This window comes from Candoia aspera, chromosome 9 (assembly GCF_035149785.1).
Source record: "Candoia aspera isolate rCanAsp1 chromosome 9, rCanAsp1.hap2, whole genome shotgun sequence".
NCBI classification, from domain to species: Eukaryota; Metazoa; Chordata; class Lepidosauria; order Squamata; family Boidae; genus Candoia; species Candoia aspera.
In genome coordinates this window covers 6001221-6019445 of record NC_086161.1, presented here as the reverse complement: position 1 = coordinate 6019445, position 18225 = coordinate 6001221, and the positions used below count along the sequence as shown (strand labels likewise).

General features: G+C 43.2%; 2 protein-coding genes across 2 annotated transcripts in view; both read left to right on the top strand.

The window, feature by feature from the left end:
• Positions 1–18225, top strand: part of ACAD8 (acyl-CoA dehydrogenase family member 8) — a 256274-nt gene that overhangs the window by 139955 nt on the left and 98094 nt on the right. The gene's annotated exons all lie outside the window — the stretch shown is intronic.
• JAM3 (junctional adhesion molecule 3) overlaps positions 17699–18225 on the top strand; it is a 31327-nt gene continuing 30800 nt past the window's right edge. Inside the window, exon 1 of the mRNA XM_063311034.1 lies at positions 17699–17817. Coding sequence (XP_063167104.1) covers positions 17778–17817 — 40 coding nt within the window. The 5' untranslated portion in view covers positions 17699–17777. The remainder of the gene's footprint in view (positions 17818–18225) is intronic.

Below are 18225 nucleotides of genomic sequence, written 5' to 3'. Positions count from 1 at the left end.
TAAGGAAGATCAGAGGCAGAGAAGAAGCACGAGCCAAGGGCTGCAGCATCAGAGAAGAGGGTGCAAGGGGTGGGGGTGAGCAGATGTTAAAAAAAAAGTGCTGCTGCCCTTCAGGCCTACACTGTCTCCCCTCCTTTCCTAGATCCCCATTAGTCATACCACTCCAGCTGGAGATGGTGGGAAGGCATCCCCTTTCTTCTTCCGCCTCCAAAAAATGGTGACTCACCCCAAAAAGGAAACAAAAAACAAAGTTTGCAATGAGACCTCCAAGCCCAGATAATCTGCAGCAGAGTCATTTTTCCCCTTGGCTGTACAGGACAGAAGGAAGTACCCTTTTAAAAAGAAGAAGAGATCAGAGAGGAAGGATTCCGCAAGCAATTCCATTGGGAAAAGGGGTGGGGGGACCAGAGCATTATTCGGGATTATAATTGGGGGGAAATATGACCTGCCTTTCTCCTTCTGGTCCACAGGAACATAACACGGCTGCTGTCTACTTGTACACACGGGCTGGGCTGGTGCTCCTGCCCCGTCCGGCAATGTTTGACCCAGATTGGTTTCAAGTGTTCCCCTGTCCCCCCACTGATTCCTTTCCAGCCTTACATTTTTTTTTTCTTTTCAGCATTCACATCCCTTTGAAATCCTGCTTAGTAGCAGACATGTATGTTAATGCAATACAATCCCGCACCCCGGGGGGGTTCTGTTTCTTCTTTCTTGGGGCAAAAGTCAACTGCCCCCCCATCCCACCCCCATTTCCATGCTTGCACCAATGTTCTTCTGAGTCACTCCCAAAGAGACGGAAAAGGGGGATTGCCTGCAATGCTTTGGGGGGGGGGAGAGTGGGGAATCTGCCTGCTCCTGCCTCCCCCCTCTGTTTCAACGAATAGCAGAAGCAAGGATGACATCATGTCTCCTCCCCCTCGAAGGAGCTTTCCGCACTGTTCTGGCTGAAACCTGCTTGACACTGGAGCAGTTGCTCCCCGCATTTGGCTGAGCAGCAGCCTTTTGGTTTTAGCATTTCTCTTGGTCTGAAACAGGAGCATTTGAAAGACTGATCCAAAGGTCTGAAATATACAGCTCTGGAAAGAATATATACTCTATATACATGTATTTTCAAGGGGTTTTTTTCCCTGTCTCCATTCGACCAACTCATGTTTTAGATTCGAAGGTCAGTGGAAGACCAATCTGATCTTTTGCATGGTGCAAAGGACCATGGGCAAGGATGGTACGTATGTGAGAAACGCCGGGAAAGGAGCCTAGGGTTAGGCTGAATGAATGAACTCCAAGCAAGTGGGTCAACAGCAGCACAAAACCACAAGCTATGATTAACAAGCCCACCTCGGTTAATTTCCCATAGCATCCTCAATCACCAACAAACAAAGCACATTGCAAATGAATGAGGTCTCCCAACTGGAGAATTCATGACCTATGTTATCTTGATTGTTCGTGTCTTAACATGTGATATGAAGCCAGCCATGAAAAGATCACACATATGACCCTCAATCTATTGAGGGATATGCAGTGAGCAACTGAAAATGGGTTGGCTATTGCCAAGCCCCACAAAGCTGGCAAGCTCAAGAAGTGAGAACCACACAGATTTCAGAGAGGCATCTTTAATGCTAATCAGAGTAAAAACAAATTCTTGAAAACTGTAGAAGTAAGACTTATAGCAAGCCAAAATTTTCTTCTCACAGCCCCCACATGGGGCTGTGCTGCCATTATTTGCAGCCCCTGAACTCACAGTCTCTTAAATCTGCCCCTAACCTTTCCCCATCTGAGATGGGACCACAAATTTTTGGAGTCATAGTCCAGTTCACGCTGGATGGCACCAAGCTAATATATCTGCAGATTTCTTTTTTTTCTTCTTTTTCTAACTGTCCCTGGAGGGGAAGGAAGACCATTGTTATCTTCAAAGAGAGCCTGTCTCTGGCATGATTCTCCAATTGTGCCTCACTCTGTCCTCCTTTCTGATCCAGAAAACTGGTGAGCAGAAATAACATCAAGTGAAGAAGCAGCTTGGGATCCATCACAACAAAAGGTGCTAGGCCTGGCTCTAATTATATCACTCAGAACCACACAGAAATGGGGCAAGAAGTAGCTGCAGCTTCTTAACACAATTTTGGGGGCAGCTTCTCTACTGGGGTCTGTGATAGCCATACAGTATAATCTACATCCCGAAGGCAGTTGTATCTTTGAAGTACAGTTAGAGGACACTATCCAGGCCAAGTTCAGAGTAAAGAGAAAGTACCTTAGAAAAGTGGAGCAGGAGACCAGAAGTTGGACAGCAGAACATAGCTGGATGGAAGACTAAGAAATACAAAAACCAATATTTTCACTGCTATGGTAAGGTCTATCATATTCTTCACATGATAGCAATTCGTTCTAAATTTGCATCTACTCATATAAACAAACACCTGAAAATATTGTTCAAATCTGTCTCCTCTTTTGCATGTGCATTCTCTCTCTCTCTGTCTCCCCCCACTCCTCTCTCTGCAACAGAAAAGCTACCAAATTCAATGGCAGAGACAGAATGGAACTGCTGAGGAACACTTGAGCAATCCAGGAGCATCACAAACTTGTCTATAGGGGCTCAGTGGCACACCTCCTCCTCCATGTCACAACTGAACATCTCTTATGCCTGCATTCCTCCACCCCCTATGTGTCTGTGCTCTCAACCACCTAAAATTCAGCCACAGCAAATCATTTACCAACAGGTCCCATGATGTGGAGTCTTGATCATGCAACACATTAACTTGTAAAGCAATGTGCTTGGTTTTGGCTTTCTGTGTGGCACGAACCCAGGCTTTGTGAACTGTAAACCATGGTGTATGCATTAGCATGCTGGCTGAACTTAGCCCCTTGTGGCTTGTTCACTAAATCACAATTAAGCCAATAGTGGCTTCCTGCATTTCACCTTGTTCTTTCCTACAAGCAGGGACAGCAGCTGAACGTGACATCTTTTGCATGAAAACATAAGCTTTTGCTGAATCTCCTTCCATTACTAGGTTTGGATTTTATCATGGTTCATTGCAGATAACTGTAATGAACTGTAACTCCACTTCTTTCAAAGTCACAGCCTGGGAGCTATATCAAAGCCATGCTGCAGCATTAATGCACACTGCATCACCCCTCCTGGGTCTGCATCTTTGGGTGGGGGGAAGCATTAATCCATTTCCTGACTGGCTGCCCACTTTCTCTCCCCTTCCCTCAATGAGAAAAATAGCCTTGCTCTAGTATCTAAAAAGAATTTTCCAGGGATTTTAATTGGCAGCTGTAAGGTGGATTTTGAATGTGTTAAGATCACAGCCAGGTTCTTTTCCAGTGCAAAGATTTCAGTAACCTGGGTGGGAAGCAGTTGCGATGTTCACACCTTGCCAAGGGAAGGTCAAAGACATTTTGCCTGCTTTGGAAGGATCTGCAAAATTCTGTGGTTCCTTCTGCTTCGCCCTGGCACTCAGCTTTAGAAAGATTGGTTTCTACATGGATTGGTCGCAGCTCTCCAGGATTCCCAAGAGTTTGGATGGGTGGGGAGTGCAGTATTGAAGCAGGTTTCAGTTTTGTTTTTTGGCTTTTGGCATGCAACATAAATAGCTTTCTGTAAACACATCTTTTTTTAGAAAAATAAAAATAATGGTATTAATTGTGTAGCCAGCCATTTGAGTTTCTCTAAGGTTGGCTAGGATTTTCTATGTGAATAATCCTACCTTCCTTTCCCTGATGGTAGAGACAACTTTGAAATTGGATCTCCTTTCCCCCCACCTTTAGGAGTTGATAGATGACAGATGGATGGGATGGGATCTCTGCCTGGCTCATAGCAGCCTTCCCCCTCTACCATTCTCTGGATGGGTTGAGTTTCAGTTCCCAGAATCCATGAAGTTGAACCCATCTGGAGGCACAAGGTTAGAGGACAGTGGGCTAGACAAGGAAAGAATGCCAACAGGGAGAATAACTGAGCTCTACTTGCCAACATATTCTTCAATCTCCAGAAGATTCTGGAGAATGCCAGATGTCTAGGTGTGTTTCTCCTAAAAGCAAATGCTCAGGCTACATCACCAGCCAGCAGCGCCAAGTAGTATGCACTAGGGAATAGAGTGTTTCTTAGAAACCACTGACTTTATTTGAGGCCAGTGAAAAACACGCAAGCCCTGTGGTATGTCTACTATGCAGTCAGATCTACTTGTCTACCCAGCACTATCAAGTTCTCCAAGACTTGACCTCTGGATGATCATAGTTTCCAGGAACTTTGGCTGAAAACCTACTGAGGCTGCTCCAATGCATGTTGTTACTTTTCTTTCCCTTGTCCACTATACAAGGTTGGGAGAAGAATGGAAAGTTGGACTGGTCCTGGAACTGGACAGAGTGAGGCCGCTGCTTAAAGCACCTGGAACAGGTTTGTTTGTTTGTTTGTTTGTTTATCAAATTTGTCACAGGTTCAGAGAAGGGCAACCAGAATGATTGGAACTGGAAGCAAAAGCTTTGCAGAGTATGCTTAATGTTGAGGAAAGATGACTGAGGAGGGGATATGATAGGACTTTACAATGCATTTTCTATGTGAGCGGTATCACACAGAAAATGGCTGCAACTTGTGACAGGTCATTGCAGGATATGAAAGAAGGGACTAAACTTGCAGAATGGCTTATTCCATTTGAACATTAAAAAAAAAAATCGTCTTAGCGGTACAACCAATTTGACAATGGACCGAATTACCTGTGCTAGTGGTGGGATCCGCATCACTGAACGTGTTCAGGCAGAAGCTACACAGCCATCTGTCAAGGGTGGTTTAAGTTGGATTCCTGCATTGAGCAGAAGGTTGAACCATCATTTCAATGGCCTCTTCCAATTCTAAGATTCAAGGGTGGCCAATGATGCATACTGGCTGCTGTTGCCTTTTTATTGCCAAGAAGGAGGCACATACGATATTTTGTGCCTTATGGGCCAAAATTACCTGGATGACTTTGTGCATTATGACTGTAAGTCTGAATCTAGGGGAGGAGTGCCAATATTTCACTCAAGTGCTCTTATCGCTTCCTTATATATCTCAGAATTGAGCTGGCAACCCCCTGGTCCAGTCCAGGGCTGTTTCACTGTGCAGGAAGGAAAAAAAAAAAAAAGATTAGGTACAGTGTGTTACTGTCCAAATCACCAGAGGAGAATACTGTTGGCAGCCTTCATTACCATCTTCTGATCAAATTAGCTTTCTGAGCTTTTCTTCAAAGAACTTAGGCTGCCCTTGGAAGAATGGAAACCTAGAAATCTAACTGGACTGCTTCCCATAGATGTCGGGACATTTTGATGTATGCACTGATCCACACACACACGCACACAATCCTTCGATTTACTGATGCAACTAATAAACGTGGCCTCCACCTAGCGGTTCAATCCTATTACAACTTGCTTCTCCAAGCCAGGATATTGGAAAGTAAGTCTCTGAGCTCTTAATTCTTTGACTGAGCTAGAAAACAGGTGAAACGACGGTCAGAGAGATGCAATGACTTTGCCAAGCTATCTGGAGTCCGTAGACCTTAGCCCTGTCCATAATATCAGCTTCTGCTCCAGAGCACGATGTGAAGACTCTGGATTGATTCAATGGCTTCCAGTTGGATTGGTTGCTCCAGGTCGCTTTGATACTTCACTCAGAAAACGGGATTCAAAGGGGTCATTTGCCTTTGCACCAAACCTTTGGACTGAATATTTGTACAGCCCTAATGTATTTTACTTTGATTTTTTGCCCCAAACAGATCCAAGATTGATAATCATTACATTATGATCTGGTTACTCTTCCTATACAGTTGATTCCTTAGACAACTCAACCGCGCACAGAGGGGGACACGGAGATACTTTCATCAGAGACTCTGTAACTCATACAATTCTCCGCCTGAAGACGGGGGTGGTTCAGAGGATCTGGTTCCAAAGCCTTTTGGATGCAGGACAACTGATAGACCATACGTGATTAATAATACAAGCACGTATTACTGTGCTACCCAGGACATGGTTACAATAGTAACAATTCTCTGGCCCAGCTTGATTGCAGAGCAAATTCTAGCAGAAGGAGGTCACTAATCCAGGGCCACGTTTCAGTGCTGAGGATACAGAAGAATAGCATTCTTGTACAATAAATGCTCTTGCCGAGACAGACCCAAAAAAGTACTGCAGGAGTAGTTACCTGTTGTAGAGGAGATGAACATAGCAGGTGAGCTTTAGCTTCAGATGTGTTACTTATGCAATGCCCACAATGTCTCCTGGGCCAGCCAAGTCCCCTTTAAGCTGTCCAGATGCTGGCGCCTTGCTAAGACTTGCAGATGAGCTAATAAAAACTGGGGAGCAATTTTCCTCATTTCTCCTGCATCGCAACCCCCTGAGAAGGCAGAATTTTTTTTTTTTTTAAAGCAGCTGTATAGAAGATCTATCTCTCATCTAACAGCTAATAGGAACACGACAAAAAGGAGGAAAAGATGTTAACAAATGGTCATAAATCAACCTCTTTCCTGGCCTTCTGCCATCCCTGTAAATTTAAGCAGTTTCTGAAGATAACACAAAGGGGCATAGTCTGAGGTTGCACGACTGGATGAAGGTGTCCAAACTGTGGGTCTGTTCCCAGAACTGCCCCCAACTGCACCAAAGTTACATGGGGTGGAACGTACAGTACTAATTGCATGGATTTGATTTCATTGTAATTAAATGTGAATTAAAATAGTTTAAATTGTGTTTGTGTCCCCTCCTCTTTTTTCCCCCAAACTGCTGATCCCCTGAAGGATCCCCGAATGCCAGGTGTGAACCTTGGCCTGGAAAAAAATTATGCAACTATAAGAGGCATAGAAATTGCCTCCCCCGCTAAATTTCCAGAAATGCTAAGGAATTATGGAATCTTAGGTCCAGTCCTGAAGAATCTACATATCCTTGCAAAACCAGGATAACTTATGCAAACTTCCAAAATGGCAAAATCAGTTATGTGCAAAAAGGTGTCCAATGGATCATGGGCTTCAGGTTTTGTGGCCCAGTAAAGAACAACCATTGTTAATAGTGTCAGTTGGCAGAGTTGGTTTCAATCTTTCCCAGCGTTGTATTCTCCAGAAATGTTGAGTTGCAACTTCTTCCTCCAGTCACCATCCAGTAAAACACCAGGCTGGGGTAAAACCAGTTTTCTGGAAGGCATGTTGGTAGAATCATCTTTGAAACAGACCAAAATATCAAAGAACAACAGTAATCAGAAACTGGATTGCAGTCTTCCACAGATTTATATCATAAGGACATGGCACTCATTGAGAAATTGACCACTGACTGATGTTAGCATAACCTTCAGGACAGTCTTTCCCAACCTTGGGTTCTCTGGATATGCATGGACTCCAATCTCCAGAATTCTTAGCAAAGACACATTTGGGACTGATTGGAAAGGCTACTCCAGAAGGCCCCATCTACAGTACTGGTGGAGCAAAGAGATTCTAGAACATGGCCAGAGAGGAAGTCCCTCTCATGCAGAAGGAGGGCAAGAGAACATGATTTTTCAATTGATGGAAAACAGTCCCAGACAGCTGCTCTTATGGGTTTGACAGTGATACAATGATAAACACACAGGGAATAGGAGCTGACAAGGAAAGTAAGAGATGCCATAATTAAGCTGAATGAAGCTGTCACTTACTGTAAACATTACTCAGGGGCTGATGGAGGGTGATGGACACAACCCATTGTGTTGATCAAGGTGGTAATTTGCTTCTGGGTTTCAAGAGGGGAAGGAGAGAGGCCCATCTGCAGATACATCTCAGCTCTTTCTTTCACCTCTGTCCCACCTGTCTCAGCATTACAGAAGAATACAGTGGCAGGAGCTCTTTGGATTTCAATAGAAATCAGATGAAGATTGAACAGAGGTTGGGGATTGAATATAGGGCCTTCTACTTTGGTGAAGCACATGCTGAGCCAATGAGCTATAAGTCATGCCTGTCAACTCTGTAAAAATGGGCCAAGGGATCTTGAATGTGCAGCCTGCATGGGAATACAGCTGCCCTGGACTAGGATAGCCCTGCTTCTCACTAATGCTTGAAGAAGCCAGATGCTGTCAAAGAAGAGCAGCCATTGAGAGCATTTTGGAGATTTGGGGAATGATAGTGGGCAGATCAAGAGGCTCAGAAGGGACCTTTCCTAGTTTCCCCAGCTGTAAAAGAGAAGGGGGGAAATTGTGCTTTCAGACTTGCAAGATTCTGTTAAGTAGCTTTACACTAAAGTAGAATTAGCTATTCTGGTCGTGTTTCCTATTTGGTCTACCTGGTAAGGTTGACATCAGTCTTGCCAGTCTGAAAATACAATTCTCCTGCCATCTCCTTTACAGCCCGAGAAACTAGGGAGGGTCCCTTCTGAGCCTCTTGCCCCATCCACTATCCAGCTGTGGGCTAAGCTGTCTCTTATCTGTCCGTTCCCTAGGCAGTATCTTTTCGGTCAGTCTCCCAAGGTCTTTCCCCAATACCATTACAGATAGTCATTTCTAAGCACTAATCGGATCTTGTGGTGGCCAACAAGATTAACCCTTACGCCCCCTTTCACTTCCTGCAGAATGCTTGAGTGTTTGGACTGTTGTGTAAGATGCAGGCATGGGATGATTTTCCTAGTATTGATGGAAGAAGCTTTCTCAGCTGAGTTTTGCCTTTCATGCAGGTGTTAAAGGCATGGGGCTGTGGGTGGGGAAGTGTTAATCTCTCTGAACAGCTTTGACTAATGTTTCCATCATGTCCGTGCAAACCTTTCCTTCAGGAAAGGTCTTCTGACAAGTCTTGATGAATCCAGAACTTTCAGTTGTAATAACTGGAGAGGAAATGAGTTGTTCTACACAACAAAGAGGGTAGGTTTAAAGTTCCCCGGGCTTTGGATTTCATACCTTTCCATGTGGCAATGAAGATAAACAGCAAATTTGGTAATAACAATAACAATAACAACAGACAGTAATAGGAGAATATGTATTGCAAACAAAGTTTACATCCCTGCCTGACAATCTGCACCTGGAAAACGTGGTAGGCGGCCCTACACAGTCTGGGAACATGGCCCATCATTTGCACATGATCTTACATAGTTCACCAGCATTACATTCCATCTCTTTTGTAAAGAAGGCTAAAAACGTTGGAAAACTTTGATTTATAATGCTTTGGTAATCTTGAAGGTAAATGTCCCAAGAGGGACTTCCTCTGGAATATTTTTTATTTTAGCATTTATTTTTACAAAATTTAGAGCCTGCCTCAATCCTGATTGAAGCAGGGTAGAGTACAATGAAGTCAACAAATAAAATAAAATAAAACTAAAAACACATACCCCACCTCCCCCAAAATCTGCTGTGCTGCCTTATCATGGCAGGGGAGGGGAGCAAAGAACATTGGGAGTGTGTGCCAGGAGTATACATTCCCAACAGGGTCACCCAAGGCATGAAGGTGATGCCAGCTGCCCAGCTGAAGCAAGCAGGCACCTCTATTGGGCAGCAGCAATATAGGAAGATGCCAGAGGCGGATGATCACTTTAGTGGCAATGCCAAAGGCATCAATTCATACTGTGCGGGAGAAGGCAATGGTAGACCACTCCTGTATTTTTATCAAGAAAACCGCATGGATAGAAAATATAAAATGATTGACGATACAGTGCCAGATGATGGGCCCCTCAGGTCAGATGGCTCTCAACATGCTACTGAGAATCTCTTGGACTCCTAATGGTGTTTATGACATGGTTAGATTAAAGCCTTCAGGACATCTGGTTGCTGATGTCGCCGTACCGGAAAAGAAAATGCAAAGCCGCAAAGATTTAACAATGTAATAATGCATTCAATAATAATGTTAATAATATTAAATAATTAAGCAATGTTAAATAATTTTAATCATACATTTAATAACGGAAATCAACGATTTCAGGTAGTACATGAAGTGCACAATTCTCTTAATCCAAGGGCCATCTGCTTCCCTGGAATAAACATTCTGCTGTTCGTATCTGGAGTAGATTCCTTTGCATCAGGCCAGAGAGAGGATAGAAATCGTATCTAAATGCTTTAAATGTTAGTGTTTTTAAAAATGCTTTCAACACAAGGCTAGTAAGCCACTTAGTCATCCCTCTTTTGACAGGAAGGAAGGAAGGAGCTTCACTGCTTCAGAGTAGAACAACATGAATGACAAGAGAATGAGCAGGCCACATGGGGGAGCATTAAGGCTGACAAGCTGAAATATACCAGCAAGGCTGAGATGTCTTAATAAGACTCAGATTTCTCATAGAGTCATAGAATTGTGGAGTTGGAAGGAAACACACAAACCCTCTAGTCCAACCCTTCTGTGTTCAGGGAAATAAACTAGACGATCCCCATAAGCGGCTGTCCAGCGTTTTCTTAAAACCTTCACAGCTGGAGAATCCATCACTTCTGTAAACTCCCAAAATTCTTCCACTGTTGTATAGACCTTACTTTACAAAGGTTTTCCTTATATTCAAAGAAAATCTAGGTAGCTGCAATGTGTAGCCATTATTGCTCTCTATTATGTTTGAATAATGACATTTCACTGGTTAGTGTCTTGATGGTAGGCTTAATGGCTGAATCCTAGATGTTAAATTTCAACTTCTGGGGAGCACTGGTGAAAGACGGAATCCACAGTTCCCATAGTTGGCTGCTGTATGACACAAAAGAGAGATCTCAATGAGATCTTGGCTGGATTCCATCACTGGGGCTCTCCTGATGTCAGCCTGGTCTCCTTCATAAGCAGGCCAAAGTCTTGGAAGCAGATTGCAACATGCAGGCAGGCTAATTTAAGTAAAAGTTATGGTTTAGATAAGTGATTCCAATTTAGGGTTGTAAAGTCAATATCAGCTTTTCCAGTTGGGTCCAAAAACTTGTGGTGAGGCTCAACAGAAGTTCTGCCACTTGGTATTCACCAGGGCTTTTCTCCCCACTAGCTAAACTGTCTCCAAAACAGATATAGCAAATCAGAAATGTCTGCAAGTCTACAGAGCTGTCCAAAACTCTCCACCAAATTCTTACAGAAAGAAAGAGGATGGACAATTTCTCCCAATTTCTCCAGAGGGAGGAGAAATTCTCCAGTCATTTCTCAAGGTCAGGATTCCCCTTCAGTGGTACCATTGTTGAAAAAGCCCCCTAAGAGGAGTCCCCTCATGAGTTCTTTCCATGGCATTCAGCAGAAAATATGGGAGTCAGGGATCTTGGAGATTGCTGCAGAGGAACAATGATGAAAGACAGGACATTCATATACTTCTTTGGGCCACCTTGTCATATACACAAGGGCATCACATCCAGCCATAAGAATGTTTCTAAAATCCTCTTTTCCAGTGAAAGGGTTCCTAAAGTATAGTCTCCATCTACTGAACAAGAATTGGTAGAGAGCTCAAGGTTTGATGAAATAGTACAATAGGGGAGTTATGGCATGTGGTTCTGCCCATATATTGTCCAGGTCCAGGAAGGTCAACTCAAATATTTCCTTTGTTGGTTTATTTTCCTACTGTTTGTTGTTCTGAGCTGAGCTTCCAAGGGGTAGGGAGTGATGCCATCCATATCACTTAGCCAAAGCTTTGAAAAGGGAGAGGGTTCACTATACACAGCAGTCAGGTTGACATGAGTGTGTGCTTGTATGCGCATATGGGTACCTCTTTTCTCCCCACTCTCTGGAAGGATTATTTTGGATGGATTCCACCCCTTTGGACAGTCCAACTCCTTTTTAGCTTTGAACTGGCACTTCTAACAGGTGAAAGTGAAATTTGGGGGAACCTTTGTTTCGTATTTTCATAGGGTTTGGTTTGACTGTGTTTTGGTTTGTGCCATCATTTGTTCTTTGCTTTTATCCTTGTATTATTTTATTGTTCTATGTGGTTTTTATCTGTGAACTGCCCAGGGTCATGAGGGAGTCAGGCATGCAATCAATCAATCAATCAATCAATCAACAAAATTTCAGTTGCCGGGATGTCAGTGGAGGCAACCTAGGAAAGTTACTATTCTTAAGTGGGTTATTAATCACCCTGTATATGCAGAGTTATGTGTATTCTGTTTTTAATCAAGTTATCAAAACATCTTGCAGGAGAAGATTAAAGGTAAAGCACCCTAAAAATAAGAGGTGAGAGAGCAGGGTTAAAAGCAACAGAAATCAGACAGTTGAATAAAGCTACCATATTGGATCGTTTTCAAAGGAAGGCCAGCCAATGCAAAGATGAAACATACAAAAATATTCACACTGTCCTTATGATCTCCTTCTGAGGTGTGCAGGTTTCCCCAGCTTGGGGAGCTCCAATTATTCAGACTAAGTCTGCAACTAGACTTTGGCATCTGCCAACACAATGGCTGCTGAAAATCCTGGGGTACAGACTGTAGAAATACTGTGTGCTCAGGCTGGGTATGAGTGATCTTTGTTAAGTACAGAAATTCAGATTGAAATCCCAGATAAATGGCTGACTAGGTTCCCCTTGAACACTCCTAATATAATAAGTCCCCCCCCAAATCTAGTTTCATAGTTGAGGCAACCTCCTCTCCCCTTGTATTTTGACATTCCAAGCAACCGGGCATGTATTCCTGCTACAATTGATCTTCATTTCATTTCATTTTTTTTTCTTATGACCCACCTCTCCAGATGCTTGTTTCCTATGGCAAACTGGAGAGCTTCATTGTGAATTCTGGGCTGGTGTCAAGGAGTACCTGTTAATCATCATTGCTAAGGCTCATTAGCTGGGTAGCCATGGCTCTGGGGCTGTGCACTTATGAAGGAGGCTCCACCTTTGGTTCTTAAGCCGGCACTTGGGTGGTGGGAGGCTGCTGGTTGGTCCTGGAGATGTAGAAACAACTGCAGCAGTCAGCTTGAGAGGTGAAGTATTCATTTTGGAAGAAACAAAAATGTTCCTGTGCATCACTGTGTGCCAAGAATAATATGGCCTACAATGAAAGGGAAATTGATGGGAGAAAAGAAGAAACAGGGTGAGTAGGAAGGGAATGCAGGCACTGTTTGTTTTGGGAGATAAAGGCTCATCAGGGACTTTTGGAGGGGGGCGTTGAAAGAGGAGAGGCCTGCCTGCCTGCCTGCCTGCCTGCCTCCTTCCTTCCTTCCTTCCTTCCTTCCTTCCTTCCTTCCTTCCTTCCTTCCTTCCTTCCTTCCTTCCTTCCTTCCTTCCTCAATTCCTCCCTCCCTTCCTTCCTTCCTTCCTTCCTTCCTTCATTCTTTCATGCCCTTCAACTTGACAAATGCAAAATCAGATCAACAAATAAAAAGCAAATAAAAATATATCAAAAAGCAATTCATGCAACAGAGCACAGATTAGGATGGTATACAACCATGCCATTCAAAAACCAGGGATAAAATTTAAAAAGGCTTTACTGACCCCAGAAACATACATCTCCTCCATCATACTCAACTGAATTTCCTCTCCTGGAGTGATAAGATCAGATCAGATCTTAGTAACAATAACAATAATGATGAAGATGCTTGGAAGAAAAATCAAGGCCCCAGACTGCTAATGTTTGAAAGTTCAGAGGCTTTGGATAAAATCCATGACACAGTGTCTTCTACTGCCTGATTTTAATATGCTGTAACATTATGGTTTTAATGCTTCTGCCATTTAATGCTTTTTAATCCTATATTGTTATGCTTTTTGGAATTATGGTTATAATGGAAAGCAAAGAGCAAATTTAACCATAAATCCATCAACAAGCGGAGCCTAAACTGGATCTCCAGCTCATGAAAGAGATTGGAATAACCATCCCTAACTAGCACCTTTTCCATATGCTAGATGGTAACACCTATAAATCACATCCAGCTTGATTATTGGTACTGTAGTCCAACATATTTGCTGCCCTTGAAAGTTTTACTTTTCAATTGTTTAAACAAGATGTATCATCCTTTTGCTTCCTTTCTTACTTAGCTGAGGGAGAGCCGTTTCTTCCTGTGATCTGAACAGATATTTCATACTAAACAATATCTGCTCTGGTGAATCAGGCAGCATACAGATTTTGTAATAAAATGAAGATTAAAAAAAAAAGAGTTATGTGTATTCCTTAGAACTGGGCTTCTCATCACTCCAGATTCAAACTTCTGCCATGAACTAGCTTTCAGGAGACCTTGTTGAAAGATGCAGGATTTTATATCTTGGCCTGATCCCAGGTTGGACTGTCTGGAAAGCATTTTTCTTATCAAAGCATGATATGTAAGAAAATTCAGGAAATGGACAGAGAATTTTGCATGGGTGGGTTTATTTCCCAGTAAGATCAAGAAATTAAACTCACCCTGTCTATCTTCTTCACTTAACAGGGTGTAACAGCTAATAGTTTACCAATCTCTATCATTGTTGCCATCTTTCAGGTTTTATCACCAGTTTGCTATGAAATACTTTGTAGAATAAAGCCAAGAATTTTAAACCCAGGGGTGGGAAGATGTATTTTCTTATTGACCCTACTGGTCCACTGAAATCAAATAGCTCATTATGCAAGGCAGTCTCATCTTAGTCTCCTAATAGATTACAAGATGCAGAATTCCCAATTACTATAGCCATTAGGATGAGGGTTCCTATAGTCTGTGGCAGATTGGAAAAGACTGGTGTAAAGGATATCTCAGACAAATACTAAAGCATTTTCAGTGGGCCCTTTCATCCAGACAACTTCAGCTACTGTCAGTACTTGATTGGGGAAATGAGAAGTCTGTTTGCAAGAGAGGAGATAAGCAAAGGCAGATGGAAAATGGAGCTATATTGTCTCAATAAAATTCAGCTGTAAAACAATGTAGGGAGCCTAGACTATCACAATGTAGATCAGACAGCAAAATCTAGCCTTTTGGCACTAAAAATCTTTTCTATAGTATTGTAAGGGACAGTTACAATAATTCTCTATTGATACATGAAAGTGAGCCCTTATTTTTCATATGCATCTGGATTAAATTATTACTTTTAGGATATTGCAGCGATATTTATATTTTGAATCGTTACTTAAAGTGAATTCAACCATACTTCATCACTTGTTGCATATATATTTATAAATGATGTGAAAATGCTCTTTTTCCCAGGTTTACTTCTCATAAACAAAATTCAGGGGTGTCCGGAGTATGGCCAAAACAGTCAAGATGGTGGCCACAACGGTGTGTGTCACACATAAAAAATGTGTGCATTGCCCATAAAAGATGGACAATGCTTTGATCATACCATCATGGGTGCCATCTTGACTATTTTGACCATACCCTACAGACAGCCCTGCAAATGTTTGAGGATGGGCTTTGCTATTGCTTCAATAATGTGGAAGAGAATGACTGACCCAGAAACTTTATTATGAGTGTGTGTGTGTTTGTAAGTGTCTATGTATGTGTGTGTGTGTGTATGTATATATATATGAAGGAAATCATTAAATGGATGTTGTCTTATGGGGAAGTTGATTTAGAAATACACAAACACACACACACACACACATACACACACAGTTCTTTTTTACATAAGGGGAAGGATTGCATTAGTGATTTGTATATGTGCTAATGGAAGGATTTACAGAAATAATGTGATCTTGGTTTGATATAGAGTAAGGGATTAAGGAAATTGCTGTATATTCTTGCTGTTGAAAGCCAGAAGTCACCTCTGTATGTAATCCTTAAAATTCTTTTTTCCTGTTTCACACTCTTTTAGTTTTCTTTTTTTTTTTGTAGCTTTTTTGCTTTTTTGCAGTTTTTATCTTTGTTTCAAACTTAATAAAATTCTTATTAAAAAAAAATAGAGAATATATGTATATAGGAAGAGAGAGGACCAAGAACATATGTCTCAGTATTCTGGTTCTGAAGTTTACCAGGACATCTCCAAAATCATCTATCTGACGATATAATCAGTAAGTCCAGTCTGAGATGTTTTCCATCTTTCTTTTTTCATGTTTCTGTAAAGTAGATCTATCTGTGCAGTGACAAAAGCCAGGAATGTTGTTAGTGAAAATTCTCAGCTATTTTGTTAGATCTTAATCATGTAAACATCCAGATCTAATGTGGTTTTTTCCCCACTGCTCTGAGTACAGACAGTGTATCTTTCAGGCCCACACATATCCAAGACTGGCATAGTTTGCAATCATAAGCCAGCCTTGTAAGGATATGACCTCTTAGGATTTTCTTTCTTGAATTAGCTCAGAGCTCTTAACCTTTGACTTCTGTTTGCAGCCCCTAACTTCCCACCGTTGATAAGCAATCAACAGCGCACATTTAAGGACCAGTTTGTTTACATTCAGGTGTCACACAACTCCCAAAGACAGTCTATATGTATATTTAGAACAATGGTGAAGAACTATTTTCAATCCAAGAGCAAGATTTGTTTATATAAAGCCTTCTGAAAGCCGTATGTCCATGATATGTCGTTCCAGAATCAGCTTGCCCCATATTCTTTGTCCAACATGCAAGTTTATTGGATCTCATACCAGTTTTGAAATGTATTTCTTGATTTATCACATCTTTGTTCTGTCTATTCCATGACAACCCAACATTATTTATTATTAGGTTTATTTTTCTATTGATTATGTGCCATCAAGGCGGTGTCGACTCTTAGCAACCACATAGATAGATCTTCTTCTTGTCCTTCAAGTCTTCCAACGGTGCTGTTGGGTTCTGTGGTTGAGCAGGAAGCTGAACCTGAATCACCCTAATTGTGGTCCAGCACTTCAGTCAAAATGGTTTCAAACATTTTGCAACAAATCTGCAGGAATTAATCACGATTTTGATTATTTACGTGTTTTGGGTTAACTAATGGTCTTTACTGACATATTTGTTTTCATCCTGTTACTGTTTGCCTGTGCTTTAAAATTAACATTGTGTGACTTACTATTGAATCCTTTCTGTAAATAATGGAACAAAAAGTTCTAAGCTGAAGTAACTTTACCTGTGATTTGAAGAAGCCTTAGTGAGCTGCTTCAGGGAACATTAAGTCATAACAGAAAGACCCAAACAGTGCATAACTCCCCAAATTACATTATGACTTAATACCATGCATAAATCCAATAATTATCACAACATGCTTAACCATGCTGGGTGTAATGGAATGTGGGGAAGACCTTGGGAGACTGGGTAAAGAGACGCTGCCAAGGGAACAGGCAGATAGAAGATAGCATAGTCTGCAGCTGGATAGTGAGCAGGGCAAGAGGCTCAGAAGGGACCCTCCCTAGTTTCTAGGGCTGTCAAGGAGGCTGCGGGGAGTGGGGAGAATTGTACTATCAGACTTGCAAGATTCTGTCAATGTAGCTTTACAATAAAGTAGAATTAACTAATCTGGTTGTGACCGAATTTCCCACAGGGTGAAATTCACAGGGGCCCTTAGGAAACAGGCTGACTTTGGTGAGGGTTAAACTAGGTGAGCTTTGAGGGGAGGTTGCAAGGATTCTGTCAATTCAAAGAAATCCGTTAATTCGGTAGCCAGTTTAACTGAGCTGTGTACATGCAACTTTCCACTGGGTGAAAAGCCTCACACGAGGATCACGTTCACGAAGCTTCAGAAATCTTGGTGGGGAGGCTCTGCCAGCATACAGGCTCTCCCGGCACGGCCGTTTCATCAGTTAATTGAGCTTCACTTCGCCCTGGCGACCGCGCCTGCCCCAGCGCCCTCCCCGCATCCTCTCCCGGGTTCCATCCCGGCCACGCGGCTGGGGATGCGGTTGCCGCGGCAACGGAGCCCAGCATCTCCGGTCTCCTAGCAACCGCCGCTCTCCGGCTCCCTCCGGCCTGCCCCGCTCCCTCCCTCTCTCCTCCCACCCGGCGCTGGGATCAAGCCAGGCGGGGAATGCGCAAGCTCGGCCCGGCGAGACGGCCGCCTTAAGTCCCAGGTCCATCTGCATCATGGCGCTCTGGCGGCGGGCGCTGCTGCTCCTCCTGCTCCGTGAGTCTCGGCCGGCGGCGCGGGGGTGGGCGGCGGACGGGGACCTCGCGATCCGGGATCCGCGGGCGAGGGAAGGAGGGGAGCTGGACCGAACGGGGAACCCGGGAGTGGTCTTTGCAAGCGGGGACCGCGCTTGGGAGGGAGACAAGGGGGAGGGGGTTATTGCTTTCCTCGTCCAGCAGCCCCCTCCCCGGCTAACCCCATTGTTTTCAGCATCCGCGAGTTGCGAACTTGGGCGGCGCGTGGCTCTGTAGGACTGGCTCCGGTGAGTTTTCTCCCTTCCCATCATCCTTGGGCAGAGGGTTCCTGAAACAATAGGCGCTATTCTGCTCTCCGAGGGTTGGAGGGTTTGTGTGCGTGTGTGTGTGTGTGTGTGAAGCCGCGCCATACAAGGGGGAAGGAAGCTTA